The 16552-nt window shown below is 46.6% G+C and overlaps 1 protein-coding gene across 2 annotated transcripts in view; it reads left to right on the top strand.

Annotated features, from left to right (window-relative positions):
* Positions 1-208: 208 nt before the first annotated feature.
* Positions 209-16552, top strand: part of Acsbg1 (acyl-CoA synthetase bubblegum family member 1) — a 59697-nt gene continuing 43353 nt past the window's right edge. For both annotated transcript variants that reach the window (XM_008823400.1, XM_008823399.1), the window contains exon 1: positions 209-488. In XM_008823400.1, the coding sequence (XP_008821622.1) occupies positions 235-488 (254 nt within the window). In that variant the 5' untranslated portion in view covers positions 209-234. The remainder of the gene's footprint in view (positions 489-16552) is intronic.

The following is a 16552-nucleotide window of genomic DNA, read 5'->3' as shown; positions in this document are numbered from 1 at the left end:
ACTCCAAAGTGGCCCTTTAAAGAAGGTGAGGAGGTTTTCTGGGGGCCTAGAAGTCCTAAGCCCATTGGCCAGAACTTCTGGGAGAAGAGGGACTGATTTGCATCAAAAAGAACACTGGGTTCATTGAAATTCTCCTCATCTTGAATGCCACAAAACCTGGAAGAAAAGGAAGTTTTAGTTCTGAGCAACTTCACTGCCCAGGAAACATTCTGAGCTTCTAAAAATAGAGAGGAAATGGGGCCCTTTGGGTCACTCCAGGCACCGCCTCCCCCAGCCCCATATCCACCCCCACTGCCCACTCAAGGCCAACCTCTCATTGTGGGAGAGCGCACTCTCTTCAGTGGATGCCTGCAGCAGATGCCACGAAGTTCTGGAACTGGATACAGCGGCCTGCCCAGGGACCCCAGCATGCCAGACAGCAGAGAACCCCTGCAAGACAGCCAGCAGGGTGCCAGCATGGGGACCACCCAGGACAACTTACAAACCAGGTGAGTTGGAGGGTCAGTTCTCTACACACAGAGCCTGGGACCAAGGTCTAGACTTCATTCTGCTGTGTGACCTGAGGCAAGCTGTTTATCTTTCTGAGCCTCGGTTTCTTTACCTGGATGATCTCTGAGGTGGAACAGCACTGGATGGGAACATTTGTCCTTTGGAGTAAGATTCAGTGTGTCTGCTCCTCTGATGGCCATAAGAGATTTAAATGAGGAATGAATTACATCCCAGGAAGCACCAATATAAAGAAAGAAATTTTCAATTAATGCAAGAATGCTCCCCTGTCTCCCTGGGGTAGCAAGTGGCACATGGCATATGGGGTCAATGACAGATGAGTTCAGTGGGGGAGCCCAAGTTTCCAGCTCCAGCTTGCTGCATCACCTTGACAAGTCTATGCATGAGCACAGTAGCCTCTGATAAGAAGGACTCCTGGACTCAGACATCTGAGGGTCTGTGACCCCTCCCCCCCGGAAGGTCACAGTCTAGGAGAGGAGAGAGAGACGTCTCTTTCGTCTGTCTGAGATGCTGAGTAGGCCCATGGTGGTCTGGAGGGCCTGGGCAGTCAGAGGGAAGAGTGGCAGGCAGGAGAACATGGGAACAGTGGAAGACGAACAGTGCCCTGGGTGTCTGGAGTGTATACAGTTTAAGGCTAAGTGCCAGGGTCTGAGCCCTTGGTAGTAATGGGGAAAAACTGACAGTATTGAGCTACAAGAATATGGCCACTGTCCTTATGAGGGTTATGTGAAAAGACAGGCAGAGTAGACAGGAGGACATGTTAACATGCCCCATCAGGCCAAGGTGGGCTGCTGTCCACCCAGAAGCAATGGCCTCTCTCCAAGAGCAAGAGACCAGCCATGGCCCTAAATGTGCACCCTCAGCATAGAGAGGCCTGGCCTGTGGAGGAGGGTGGACTTGACTTCTTCCTAAGGAATAGGCTGTGGGTCTGCTCTGGACACTGTCATTCATGGGCTAAGAGACCAGAGGCTGCCACCCTCTCCCAGGTAATGCTTGTAGATGCCTTAAAAATTCAGTCCTTGAAAATGAAAAACAAAGTCTGCTGCTTCTCAGGGTCCCCCCATCCTACCAAGTGAGGGGATAAGTCAGGTCAGTAGTCCCAGTGTTTTCTGAAGTCCATGTCTCAGGTCTATAGTGAGCAGGGCGTGGTCACTAAAATGGAGGCTGTGCACCTGAACTCCTAAGTCCTGGGCCTACTTTGCTAATAACACTGAAGTAGCCAAACCTGGGGGCCAGGCCCAGCCAGGGCAGAGGAGAACTCCATTGTGGAAGAGCAAATAGGCTCAGGGCTCCATAGGAAAACACAAGGGCTAAAACCCCAGGGTTGGAGTGTCAGCTACCACTTTCTTGCTGCATGACTTTGGGTAAGTTGTTGAACCTCTATGAGACTTAACCTCTCCCTCTATGCAAAGGAAGATAAAAGGCCTTGACCTTGACCATGTTTGAAGATTCCTCCAGAGCTCCAGGGTCACGTAGCACAAGCACAGCCACCCCAGAACAATCCCTGGGCGCTGCCTTAGCAGCAGGCTACAAAGCTCAGGATGTGGCTTCTTATCTAGCTCTGTTCCTGACTTACCCTGTGACTCAAAGCAAGATACATCTTCTCTGGGCCTTGGTTTCCCCATCTGTCAGTGGGCAGCTAATGTGCCCTGGCAGCCTTGCAGAGTAGCTGCAAGGAAAGTCCATCAAATGCTTGTTGTACATGGCTCTAAAGTCAGGGAGCTGCCACAGCTGTTGCCTGGCTGCTCCCTCCTTCTCTCTTTCAGGCAACTCCTGCCACAACTCCAACTCCAGCCTGTCAGAGACCCTCACCTGTAGCCAGGGACGGCTGCTCTTGGGGAAGCAGGTTTTCCTACAACCTGAGAATTTCTTGCCTCCCATTCCCTCCCTTGTGTTACAGAGGGGGTGGCTGGAGGTAGAAGAATGGGTATTGGGGAGCAAGAGGGATGCCTGTGCCTTTTGAGACTGAGGCTGTAGACTGTAGACCACATCACCTATCCAGGGCTCTACTGAGCATGACTGGGGCCTAGATCTTGGTCCTGTCAAGTCCCCCTGTCCAGAAGCCCATAATGGAGGCAAGTCATGAAAGGAACCTGAGAAAGGGACAGCTAGACCTAGGTTTGAAAGGTTGTGGGTCACAAAGTGGTAGGCAGGGGCAGTGTGGTTGTGGAGAAATTCCAGGTAGCAATTAGACTGGCAGGCTGGGGCCTGGCTAACTTGTGGAGGAAGAGGGGGAGGACAGGGAGTCCAGCAGGTGCCAGAGCAGCTCAAAGGAGGTGGTGGATCTGGCAGTGGTCAATAGGGTCTGGACATGAGGTAGCAGGAGGAAGGGGACAGCAGATGGGCACGGTAGGGCCTGCTTGGTGCAGGGATGGACGGCTTGCTCTGAACTACCCACATCACCCTGAGTTGCCTGTTGTTCTCTAGCTCTGACTGACAAAAATCCATGTGGAGAGGACTTGTCTAAGAGCCTGGGATGGCAGGCAGTCACTGGAGGCTGCAGTGAGCCAAGCAAGCAAAGCTGTTCTCAATGAGCCCCCCTTCTCAGGGTGTGCTAGCTGAGGAGAAACCAGAAAGGAATGTCACCGCAGGGTGCCCAGAGCATCAGGAATACTCAGGGCCTTCCAGTTCTGCAGTTTTTTTCCACTCCTACTGCCCCACCCCACCCTCTGCCCCCCATCATGTGTATAGGCTGCTTCCTTTTATCATCTTGCTTTGGTATCACTGATGTTTTTCTCTGTTTTTATAATACATTCGTTTATTTAAAGTCATTTATTGGAGAATATTCAGATATTGTGCTAAACACCGAAGAGTATCTTAGACTACAAAGCAAGCCTCTGCCTTAAGGAGTTTGTATATTTACCAGAAGGACAGGCATTAACAAATTGTTATGAAATTATTCACTAAACTGTAATGGTGATAAGTACCAAAAATAAATTTTAAAATATGAAGAAAACATACTGAGGAATGTGGCTCAGTCGGGCGGGTGGGGAGAGAACTCAGAGAGATGGCTCAGCAGATAAAGGCACTTGCCACTAAGCCTGATGATCTGAGTTCCAACCCTGAGAGCCATATGATGGAAGAAAAGAACCAAGTCCAAGTTGTCCTCCTGGCCTCCACACACACACACACACACACACACACACACACATACATATACATAAATACTTTTTAATGTAGTAAAAGGAAAGAAAAAAAAGAGAAAATCATAGTCCTCTGGGCTCTGGCTCCTTCCCCAGATGACCCTGGCTTCTCACAGAGGAATCTGTGGAGAACACTTAAGGATAGGGCTGGGCAGGTTCGTAGGCGATTGTAAAGGTCATGACCATGGGAAGAACAACTAGGGTCTTGTTTTCAGAATTTACATCTGCAGAATCGAATGGATGGTTGGGGTTTTTATTAATGGAGGCAAAGTTTACATACAGTGAAATTTATCAACCTATAATTTGATGACTTCAGACAAATGTCCATACCATGCAATCAATAACCCAACTGGAATATAGAACATTTTTATCATTCCAGAAGATTCCTTCATGTTCACCTACTGGTCTATCTGGTTCTTGAACATCATGTGCCCAAGCCAGCCTACACAGAATGTACCCTTCTGTGTCTGGCCCCTGTCACTTGAGATTCACCCATGTCATTAAGTGAGTAGTACTCCCTGTTAAGTACATTTCTATGGTGTGGGTATACTACAATATGCCTACCTTTGATTCTGCTGAAAGGCATTTGGGTTTGCTGTTTTAGTCTGTGTATGTTAAACCTCACACTGCAACCCTCTTGAGAACATGTGTGACTGTACTTAGTACCCTTTCTGGTAATATAATTTTCCTGTCTCTAGATACTTAATCACATCTGAGCAACTCAATCATATCTGTAGCCCTCTTCACCCATAAAGTCAAATTTGCAGGTTCCCAGGGATTAGGATGCAGATAATTTGGGAGACATTTTCAATTGCCACATTGATGTTGACTGGAGACTTCAGTTCTTTGCCAATGGTCTTCTCTCTGCTCACAACATGGAGCTGGTAACCAGGGCTACTGAGGCTGACTGAGAGTCTTTTCACTCACATGTCTGGAGCATCTGTGGGGAAGCCTGAGCATGCTGAGAGGTAGACCCTCTAAGGCTTTTCAACATCTCTGTTTCTACCTGGCTTCCTTGCATCATGTCACTATCCTGCCTTCTAGGTAGGTAGACTTCTGACAAGATGGGTCAGGGATCCAAAATCACTTGGCTTGAGGGAGTCAAGTGGAAGCTGGTGCTTTTTCTGACCTAGCCTTGGAAGCTAGGTACTTCTCTGGACTGTGTTAGAAGCTAGGCATTAGGCCACCACTTACAAAAGGGAAGAAATTGATTAAATACCACCTACCGATAGAAGGAGTGTTAAGAATTTGCAGGTATGCTCAGGCACAGTGGTACATGCTTGTAATGCCAGGACTAAGGAGGCTGAGGCCTAAGGACTGCGAATTCAGGCTACCCTGGGCTACCTAGTGAGATCCTGTCTCAAAAAAAAAAAAAAAATTGCAGGCTGGGTGTGGTGGCACACACGTTTAATTGCAGCACTCAGGAGGCAGAGGCAGGTGATCTCTGTGAGATGGAGGCCAGCCTGGTCTACATAGTGAGTTTCAGGCCAGCTGGAGCTACAGGGAGATCCTAACTCAAAAAAAACCAAAAATTACAGACATGACTTCAGTCTACTCCATAGTAGTTTCTTTGTGACAAATTCATCTTTCATTTAAAAGAAAATGTCATCATTTCACCTTGCTTTGAAAGGATATATTCACTGGGAAAGAATTCTGGCTTGTACAATTATTTGCTTTAACACCTTGAAATATATTGTTCTGACATCTTTGGTCTCTGTGGTTTCTTATAAAAACCGAATGGTCAATTCTATCTTTATGTAACATGTCCTCTCCTGCCACTCTTGGCTCCTTTAAAATATTGTCCTTGTCTTTTGTTTATTTGTTTTTTTTTTCAGTGTGTATATAGTTTCAAGCAATTTGACTATGATGGATTTAAGTGTGTTTTTTTTTTCTTTTTGTTAAAATCCAGCTAATGTTCGGTGATCTGTAATTTCTAGATTTTCATATGTAATTTGTAGGCTGATATTTTCACCAAACTTAAGAAAAACAGACATGCTTTCTTCAAATGTCTCCTTTTGCCCTATTCTCCCTTTCTTCCTCTCAGGAATTCGAGATGAATGTGTGTTAGACCATTTGATATTATTTCATAGGTCTTTATGAATCTGTTTGTGTTTTTAGACTATGATAGCTTTATTGAGATATATTCACATACGTAAAATTCACATGTTTAAAGTGTACAGTTCATCTTGTGGTATATTCACAGAGTCGAGCAACCACCATCACAACTGACTTTAGAACACTGTCCTCACCTTGTACCAATTAGCCCTTTGATGCCTTTAATCCTAGGAAATCACTAATTTAACTATCTGGATTTGCCAATTCTGGGCATTTAATTGAAATGAGCTGATATATGATCTATTGTGGTTGACTTCTTTCACTTAGCATTAATGTTTTCATATTTTACCTGTGTTGAAATATGTATCAATATCTCTTTCCCTTTTAGAGGGGTGGTTGAGACAAGGTCTCATTATGCCAATGAGGCTGGCCTTGACCTCATAGCAATCCTCCCGTCACAACCTCCTAAGTGCCAAGATTAAAGGCATGGCAGTATTTCATTTCTTTTACAGCTGAACAATATTCTAGTATATATCATAATTTGTTTACCACTACATCAGTTGATGGATGCTTGGGGTGTTATAACTATTGGATTACTATGGATTTCATGTTCAAGTTTGGATGTCAACATCCGATTTCATTCCTTTTGGGTTTATACCTAGGAGTGGAGTTGCTGGATCAGATGAAACTAACTCAACAGTCTTTTAAGAAGTTGAAAGATTGTTTTCCAAAGTGGCTGGCTGCACTCTGACCAGTAGTGTCTGAGGATTCCAGTCTCTTCCCACACCTCTGCCAAGAGTCTCATCCTTTTGAGTACAGCAATTCTGGCAGGTGTGAGTTCTTATCTCACATTGTTTTAATCTGTGTATCCTGGTTGCTGAAGATGTTGAGTAACTGCTCAAGTGCCTTTTGTCCACACTTCTATTTCCATTAGAATGTCCTTTCATATTTTCTCCCCAGTTTTAATTGGTTTATTTGTGTTTTTTTTTTTTTTTTTTTTTTGTCTTTTTGAGACAGGGTCTCCTTGTAGCCCCAGCTGTCCTGGAACTCACTACGTAGACCAGGCTGGCCTTGAACTCACAAAGATATGACAGCCTCTGCCTCCCAAGTGCTGGGATTAAAGGCGTGCGCCACCATGCCCAGCCTGGATTATTTGTCTTTTTACTATTGAGTTGTAAGGGCTCTTTACATATTCTAAACGCAATTCTCTTCTCCACATACTTGATTTGAAAGTATTTCCTCTCATTTTCTGAGTTGACTTTTCATGTTTTTGATAGTATCCCTTGAAGCTCAGAGGGTTGTCATTTTTACAAAGATGAATTTACCAGTTGTTTGGTTGGTTGGTTTTTGGGCTTTTTGAGACAGGGTCTCCCTGTAGCCCCAGCTGACCTGGAACTGGCTTTGTAGCCCCATCTCAATCCCACAGCCTCTGCCTCCTGAATAGTGGGCTTAAAGGTGTGCGGCCCCACACCTGGCTAATTTATCTGTTTTTCTTTAGGTGCTTGCACTTCTGATGTCACATGTAAGACGTCTTTGCCTAACTCGGGGTTATGAGATTTATATATAGTTCCTTCTAATGTTTTTACAGCTTTAGTTTTTACATTGAATTCAATTACATTGAATAATTTGATTAAATAATCTACATTATTATGATCCATTTTGAGTTAATTTTCATGCCTAGCAGAGGAAGTGCTGCGGCTTCAACTTTCTGAATGATTATTCAGTCGCTGCCACTTGTTGAAAAGACTTGTTTCTCTGTTGAATGGTTTTTCACCTTTGTTGAAAATCAATTCATTGTAAATTTGCAGTAAACTTTCACTGATTTCTGAATTTTGATTCTATTGTACTCGTTCACGTGTGTCTAGCCACAACAGATATTCAACAGGTCTTAAAATCAGGAAATGTGAATTCTCCAACTTTGTTCTTTTTTCAAGATTGTTTTGATTATTCTGGGTATGTTGGATTTTCATGTGAATTTGAGCTTTTCAGTTTTTACAAAGAAGCCAGCTGGGGTTTTTACGGCGCTTGTGTCGACCTGTGGCCAATCTGGCCAATGTTAAAACATCCCCTTCCTCTACTTTTTCTACTGGAGTCTTACTATGTAGCCCAGGCTGGCCTCTCAATCTTGTCTCAGTCTCCTGAGTGCTGGGATTTCAGGTCTGTGCCACCATGTGGGCTCCAATAATATTTTCTTGATCCTAAAATATCTATTTATCTAGGTCTTCAGTTTTTTTCAACAATATTTTGTTATATTCAGTTAAAACTTTCCTCTTTACTTTGGATTGAATAATTTCTATTATTTTGTCTTCAAGTTCACTAACACTTTTAAAAATGATTTTATTTTTCGTTATGTGCGTGTGTATATGTCTGTATGTGTCTGTGCACAACAGTACTAGTGCCTGTGGAGGCCAGAATTGTTGGATGCCCTGGGGCTGGAGTTACAGGCAATTGTGAGCTGCCTGAGGTGGTTGCTAGGTGCCAAACTCAGGTCCTTTGCAAGAGCAGTACACACTCTTAAATCACTGAGCCATCTCTCCAGCCCCACTAACACTTTTTTCAAGTGTCAATCTGAAGTCAAGCTCATCCACTCATCTGGTGAACCCTTCACTTTAGAGATTATAATTTTCTTACACTTTGCGTTGTTACATTGAGATTCTCTGGGGGTTAGGAAGATGGCCTCGTCAGTAAAACACTTGCCATAAAAGTGTGAGGATCTAAGTTCAGACCTCCAGTACCCAAGTAAATGTTGTGTGGACATAGCAGTCTACCTGTAATCCCAGCACTCAGGAGTTGGAGACAGGGGATCCCCAGAACAGGCTGGCTAACTAGGTGAACTCGGTTGGTAAGTTCTGGGTTCAAGTGAGAGACGCTGCCTCAGTTAAGAAGGTGGAGATGCCAGGTGTGGCAGCCCATACCTTTACTCCCAGCACCCAGCACTCAGCCCTCGGGAGAGGCAGGCGGATCTCTGCGAGTTCAAGGCCAGCCTGGTCTACATAGTGAGTTCCAGGCCAGGTAGGGCTATAGGGAGACCCTGTCTCAAAAAAGACAAAGAAAAAAAAAGGGTGGAGACTCCCACTGTCAGTCTCTGATGCCTACACACAAATTCATATATGCACCCACACATACATGTGTGCGCACACACACAAGAACAGGTATGGACACCACATGCATAGGTGCACAAACATACACACAAAGATGCGTTTTTTCCTTTAATTCTCCAATTTATCTTAATAGTGGTTGTACAGTCCTGGTATGTTTAAATCCATATCTGTGTAATATCAAGGTTTGTTTCTGTTGACTTTTTTTCTTGGTTTTGCACTTTTTTCAGATGTCTAGTAATTCTTTGCTTTATGCTAGAGATCATGGTTGATATGTTGAAGGGAATAAGATTGGGTTGGTTTGATGGATTTACAAATACATGCCCGTTAAACTAGTGTGTTAGCCACTGTGTCTGCTGTTCTGGGTCAGTTGATAAGAAATTTATGTTACTGAGACCAGCAGAGAGGAGTTGGGGACTTCATAGAGCCTCACTCAGTTTTAGACAGTGTAAATTGTAGTTAAGAATATGAAATCTGGGGCTGGGGTGTAGCCCGGTGACAGAGAATTCCCCAGCATGCACAGGACCTTGGGTTCCATTCCCAGAGCTTGTGTGTATGTGTGTGTGTGTGTGCATGCGCGCGCGCACACACATACACAATCTGCAGTTCGACTGCCTGAACCTAAATCCCAACTATCTCTATCACTATCTGCTTGACCTTTAGCAATTTGCTTCATATCTCAGAACTTCTCTTTCCTCATAAAATGAGGATCATATCATGATTCCGTAGCTTTTTGATAGGACTGTTAAGATAGCTTAATGAGTCAATACCTGTAAAGTCACTAGAATGTTGCCCAGTACATACCAGTGCCTAGGAAATGTCCTCATTTTTAAAAAAAGCAAAATTGGATTCACCTCTGCCACCCAGTGACCCCACAGCAGACCCCCTTGTCTGCCAAGTTCAGTGGTGCCTCTCCCAAGTACACAGGGAGGCTATGTCTCACTTCTTCACACTTGTCTTTGACTAGTGTGTCCCCCGCAGGGCACAGACCAATCCAACAGCCATCCATCTGCACACAGCTGGGTGTAAACCTAACTATGGCTTCACTCCATGCTACGCTATGGAGGACCCTCTGGGGCTTAAGGAACAGGCTTTTCCTTCCTTTCTCCCATCTCCCTGGGAGATTAGTAGAGCGTCACCTGTCATCAGAGCTGGGCCTTAGAGTCCACCCCATGTACCCCTCCTATTTTATAGAGGGGTAGCTGAGGCCCTAATAGGAAAAGGAGCACACTCAAAGTCACACTTGTGGTAGTTCAGATAAAAAACAGCAATCAGGGGCTGCAGAGATGGCTCAGCAGTTAAGAGCACTGGCAGCTCTTGCGTTGGACCAGGGTTCAGTTCCCAGCACCCATGGGAACTGAATATCATCTGTAAATTTAGTTCCAGGGGATCCAATACCCTCTTCTTGCCTCTGTGGGCAGTGCGCATATGTAGTACATCTACATACATTCAGGCAAACACTCATACACCTAAAAATAATTTTTAAAAAATTTAAAAGCAAGCAATAGAGGGTGATTTTCTAGTAGTCTTTGGCCTGGAATTACATCAACTTGGAACTTCACACTGCCTTCCCTGTTTACCATTCCTGTCTGTCATCAATGCCACATAAGAAGATGGCTTAATTTGACCAGTATAATGGCTTAGTAGGCAAAAGCATTTGCAGCCAAGCCTGACAACCCGAGTTTGATCCCTGGTGCCCACGTGGTAGAAGAGAACTGAACTGATTTCCCCACATTGTCCTCTGACCTCCACATGTGCATGTATGTGGGCACACACACACACACACACACACACACACACACACAAATAAACGAATGTTAAAAAATTAAAGCTCAGCTGGGCATGACAGAAAAATGCCTTTAATCCCAGCACTCAGGAGGCAGAAGCAGGCAAGTCTCTGTAAGATTGAGGCCAGTCTGGTCTACATAGTGAATTCCAGAGCAGCAGGGGCTACAGGGAGATCCTGTCTCAAAAAAAAAGTTTAGAAAAAGAAGATGACTTAATTAGTATTTAATGTTTGCACTTTGTTTGTTGTGTGTTTTGTTTTGTTTTTGCACTTTGTTTATACATAACATTTGTCCAAACACTGGATGAGGGACTGTATGATAAAACGTCTAATAATAAGTGGTCAGAAATAGATTTAAATGCTGAGATACCTCTTTCTCTACACCCTTTCCTTCTTGTCCCTGTCTTGCCCCACCGCAATCACCCAAGGAGCCAGAGACTTGCAGGTATATCTGGCTAGCCAAGGGCATAAGCTCTGGTGTCCATCTGCCTGAGTTGTATCTAACTTTGTTTCCTCATCCATAAAATGGGGACAGTGACAATACGTCATTGGCTATTGTGAGGATGAATGTGTCCACACATACATAAAGTATATGTAGAGCATTGGCCAACACCAAATAAGCACCTGAAAGGTAGGAGCTGGCATCATTCTCATTCCTGAGTGCTTTTCCTGCCCCCTCAGTCATGTGATTCTGACAACATCCAGCCTTATAGCCTTGTCCCTACTTGGTGCAGCAGAATTCTAGCCTAGGCCCTAGTCATCAATCACAGTCATTAAATTGGAAGGCCCTTTATCTGTGGCATCTCAAGATATGGAGCCCTGGAGAAGAACCAAGACTTGCCTGAGGTCACATGACCAAGGCAAATTCTGGGCCAGAATCCAGAGATCTGTGTCCAGAGCCAGAGAACTTTGCCTTGGGTTTGATCAGACTGTTGGCCACTGTTGGCCAACTCCTTTGGGCTTTCTAGTAGAATTTGATGACTGCTGTATTTATTTCCTTACAATAGACAATGGAATCTGGATTGATTGTTGAATACGCACTCTAGGCACTGCCAGCTGGGTTAAAAGTGAACTGACAAGCTGGCTGCCCCATGCACCAAGGTGGGAACCAAGGTCAATCCAAGATGAATCTTTGGAGGGTGAGGCCTCTCAGTAAACATACCCCAATTAGGACTCAGTCAGTCTGTCAATCGCCCCAGGATCCCTGTCCTAATTTGTTCTACCCTAATCCTTTCCCAGAGACCACACATACTCAGCAGATCTTTACCTTGGCCCAAAGCCCCACAATGAGCTGGACGAGCCCTAGCCTGGGTCTGTCACCTGTACCAGCCTCTCCTCTATTCACATTGCTTCACATGAAGTAATCATATCTTCCTCCAGCCCTTGTCAACATTCTCTCTTTGCCCTCCCTGAGCCTAGGACTGATTACCCACCCTCCCAGTAGCCTTGATGCATATCTATTCAGTGGCCATCATGACCATCATCTCTAAGCCATATCCTTTGCTCACCTCTACGCCCATGGCCCATATACCATCTGGCACATATGAGGCACTAAATCAATACTCAGGTTAAGAGGGAGCTTCCTCAGAAGCTGGGGTAGGGAGAAATTGTTTCCAACTCTGGGAACAAGGCCTTAGTTGATATTTTTATTTCCTAGCAATTCCTAGCCCCAGCTCCAGGAAGAGACAGGACAGTGGGAGTTCCTCCCAGAGTGCTTCCTGGAGCAAGATGGACTTGGAGAGGCAGGATTCAGTCAGGGAAGACCAGCTGGTGGGACTTCAAAGAGATGGACTGGAGATTACAGATTTCCCAAGCCCTCTGAACCTCATCAATTTGGAAACTATTTCTAGCCATCAGGGAGGCTGAGAATTTGGGTATGGAGCTACTTAAAGTGTGGACATTTCTACAGTTACTCCCTACCTCTGACAGGTCCCAGTGCTGCTCCAACCACCACTCAGCCAGTATGTGGAGAACCAGAGCAGTGGGAGGAGGAGAACTCCGTTTTCCAGGAGGGAAAATGTCTGAAAGCCTTTCACAGAATCATAGTGTTGAGGTGTTGATACTGCCTGGGCTCCTGGGGCCCTACAGTCCCTGAAACAACGAAAAGACTTCCGAGTGCAGAAGCCTGTGAATGGAATGAGCAGTTGGCATCTAGAAAGTCCTCAAAGCAGCTCCTAATTACTCAGAGGCTAGAAGCAGCTCTTTAGGATGAAGTATTCGGTGTCTAGAGGTGGTGGTGGGCAGGAACTCCTGGGAAAGAAGTTGTGAAGGAGCTGAGACTGGGCGGAAGGCAGAATTCTCTTGAAGGTGAGGTACAGGTGGTATTGGCCATCTTAGCAAGAGAAGGCCTTCAAACAATCCTCAATTCCTACTGCTGCCTCTGTGCCCTGATCCTTGTCCGAGTTAAGGCTAGAAATCTCCCTTCCATGCTGAGCTGGCTGGGGTGCCTCCATCCTCATCCTCTCACCTCAACCAAGGGGACAATTTGGAGTTTGGAGTTTACCTCCCAGGTGATAGTTAAAGATGAAGAGATAGCCAAGTGTGGTGGTGAACGCCTTTGAGCCCAGCCCTCAGGAGGCAGAGGCAGGTGAATCTCTGTGAGATGGAGACCAGCCTGGACTACATAGCAAGTTCCAGGCCAGCTGTGGCTATAGGGAGACCCTGTTCTGAAAAACAGAGAGAGGGAGGAAAGGAGAGGGGGAGAGCACTCAGGGTTTGTTAAGAGAACTGATTGCTCTTGAAAAGGACCTGGGATCAGTTCCCAGCATCCACATGGCAACTAACAACCATCTGTAACTCCAGTTCCAAGGGATCTGATGCCCTCATCTGGCATCCGTGGGTACTGCACAACATGGGTGCACTTACATGCAAGCAAAACACTCATACACATTGTCCTGGTTTGTTCTCTTCATTGCTGTGACAAAATACTCTGACCAATACCAACTTGGGGAGGAAAGGGTTTACTCAGCTTACATCTCCCAGGTCACAGTTCATCAGGGAGCCCAAGGTAGGAATTCAGGGCAGGAACCTGGAGGCAGGAGCTGGAGCACAGGCCATGAAGGAATGCTGCTTACTGGCTTGCTCCCCTGGCCCCTGCTCAGCCTGCTCTCTTATCCAACACAGGGCCACCTGCCCAGGGGTGGCACTACTCATAGTAGGCTGGGCCCTCCCACATCACTCAACAATCAAGAAAATAACCCCACAGACATGGCCACAGGCCAGTCCAATGGAGACAATTCCCCAATTGAGGCTCCCTCAACCCAGGTGTGTCAAGTTGACACTAAAGCTATCCAGCACACACATAAAATATTTTTTGAAAAGGTGAGAGATAGGTGAATCATTCGAAGGGAGCAGGGGCAGGGAGCTCTGGGGTGATCGGAGGTGAAGCCCAAAGAGTAGGTGGGCAGGGGCTGTCCTGGAAGCAGGGTCTTGGTTTAAGAGAATACAAAAGAAGTTGTAGCCATAAACCTGTCAGTATCTAGAGTAGGGGAAAGGGTAGAAGGGGCATTAGAAGGCCAAGGGGCATTAGGAGGCAGGGAATTTTGTTTTCATGGATGGAGGTCCTGAGTCCAGGGCAGGTGGAATGACTGTTTGAGTTTTATGATGCAACGTGTGTGCCCAGCAGAGCCCAGGCTTCAGACCCAGCTGTGGAGACCTGGGTTTAAAATGCTGGCTCTAAGCCGGGTGTGGTGGCACACACCTTTAATCCCAGCTCTTGGGAGGCAGAGGTAGCCTGGTCTACATAGTGCGTTCCAGGCCAGCTGGGACTACTGGGAGACCCTGTCTCAAAAAGACTAAATAAATAAATAAATAAATAAATAAATAAATAAATAAATAAAAAACATTGACTCTACCTCTTGTTGGCTGTGCAACATGGAGCAGATCTAGAGCTCTCTGAGCCTTCATCCATTCATCCGGAAAATGGGACTATCACTAAACTTACATTACAGAGATGGGGACAGGATACAGGAGCCAGCCCATTTGACATATGTGTATTTAGGAAAAGTAAAAATGACACCCCTCCTCAAACCCAAAACAAATAACAAGTCAATTGTCTGTCCCAGCCTCAGAAGCCCAGGGCCGGTTCCCAGGTGGATGTCCCAGCAGCAAGGCAATTTCTCCCGAGGCGCTGTCAGGGATGGCAGCCAGCAAGCTGCCTCTCCTACTGCACCAGCAGGTCCCTGTCCTGCCTCCCGCCCCGCTTATGTAAGAGCCACACAGGTGGGCAGCTGGGGCCTGTGCCATGTAGGTCAGAGGTATCTGGGGCCACACCTTGCCGGCAGCCGAAGGCTGGCTGGGGCGGGTCCCTACTCATGCCCAGCCCTTGTGGCTCATCACCCGGAACCTGGAACGCTGCGGCAGCTGGCTCCCAGATTCACCATGCCTTAGCTGCACGAGCAGGGGGTGTGCAGCCCCGAACCTGCCGCTTCAAGGAAGAGGAAGGTGAGCTGGGGAGCCTAGGACAGAGGCTGCTAGACAAGTCCTTTACTGTGAGTCTGCTGTGGGGGTCTGCCAGTTGGGAATAAGGATCAGGAGACAGTTGTTGGAGACCTGATCTTTGAAACAAGGCAGTCCATATAGAACAACAAAAAAAGCCAGGGTAAGAGATCAGGTGTACAAGGTAATAGGGCAGCCAGTGTGGACTCAGTGTCCTCTGGGGAGCCCCAGCATGTGCCAGGGGCTGTCATGTGTGGCCAGGACTGTAAGGTCTGTAATAGCTACTACTGCTGCTGTCTTTGGGCCTTTTAGGATGCAAGGTGGTACTTAGACAACACCTCTACTGAGACCATTCTCCGGAATTCCAGAAGTTGGTTCTCCCTTTGCTTCTGAGCAGAGAAAGGTGGACCCTTAGGTACCAGAGAGGGTATTGAACAGTGGTCAGAAGGACTGCAAAGCAGGAGTCCTGGAAACATGATTATTTGCTCATCCAGGTGAGCAACTGACTCTAGGGAATTTGAGAGCCCAGCGCTCCAAGGCAGCCACCTCCCGTGAACTTGTGTTGTTCTCACAGAACGTGTGGGTTTAGGAGGCAGTAAATTGTAGTCAGGTGCCCAGTCCCAGGAGTGGTGAGTCATGCCAGAGGGCAACTGCCCCTCACTCTGCCAGGCCTAGGAGGGTGACTCATGCTGTGTCTCTGTTGCAGGGCCTCTCTGGGGCTGCGGTGGCTCTCCCTGGGGGACGCTGGGACACACCCTCTGAGGTTCTCGCGCTCTCCTGGGTGAGCTCTAGGGGTGCAGCCACCCCACAGGGACCATGCCAGAGGTGCTTCTTCTCAGGCCTGCGAGCTTCATCCTGAGGACTGTGTAAGGAACCAGGGTCCCACCTCCCTCCCACCTCCTGCCCCACCACCATCTCCCAGGGAGATACTTAGCACAGTACCTGGATCCCAGACCTGGGTTTGGCCTTTTCATCCTATTCACTCACCCTCTCTATCTCACCCAAGAATCTTCTATTTCTCAAGTGATCCATGACAGTTCATCAGGATAATGATGACAGATGGTTCTTCATTGTGCACTCTTCCTATCGTCTTCTCATGATAACACAGGACATGGGTAGAAAACAGCTTAGTGACACACGGTGCCTTGACCATAGTTACACAGCTTGTAAAGTGAGTTGAACTCCACTAAGCAGACAGATTCCGGTGAACCTTAATGCTAGGCTGTTTCAAGAAAACATTTGTTGAGTGCCTGCTGCATGCATGATAGCAGCCTGGTTGCTGAGGGCTAAATGGGAAGAAAGGACAACAAAAATATATAGGAAATGGCTCCTCATCATAATGGGTCCACATAGACAACAAGGCTGTCCTTATGTGTCACACACAACAGTGACAACTTGGCTGGGTGCATCCAAACAATACATACTGAGCTCTTACAGTGAGCACTCACGGCTAGAGGACATGGGGAGTGACCTCTTACTTTCCAGAAACCTCCTATGTATGGCCTTCAAAACCCAAACCTGAGCTA

Source organism: Nannospalax galili, unplaced genomic scaffold, assembly GCF_000622305.1.
Source record: "Nannospalax galili isolate Female #2095 unplaced genomic scaffold, S.galili_v1.0 scaffold28, whole genome shotgun sequence".
Classification (NCBI taxonomy): Eukaryota; Metazoa; Chordata; class Mammalia; order Rodentia; family Spalacidae; genus Nannospalax; species Nannospalax galili.
Note: the sequence above shows the minus strand (reverse complement) of the source record. Positions and strands in the feature narration are given on the sequence as shown.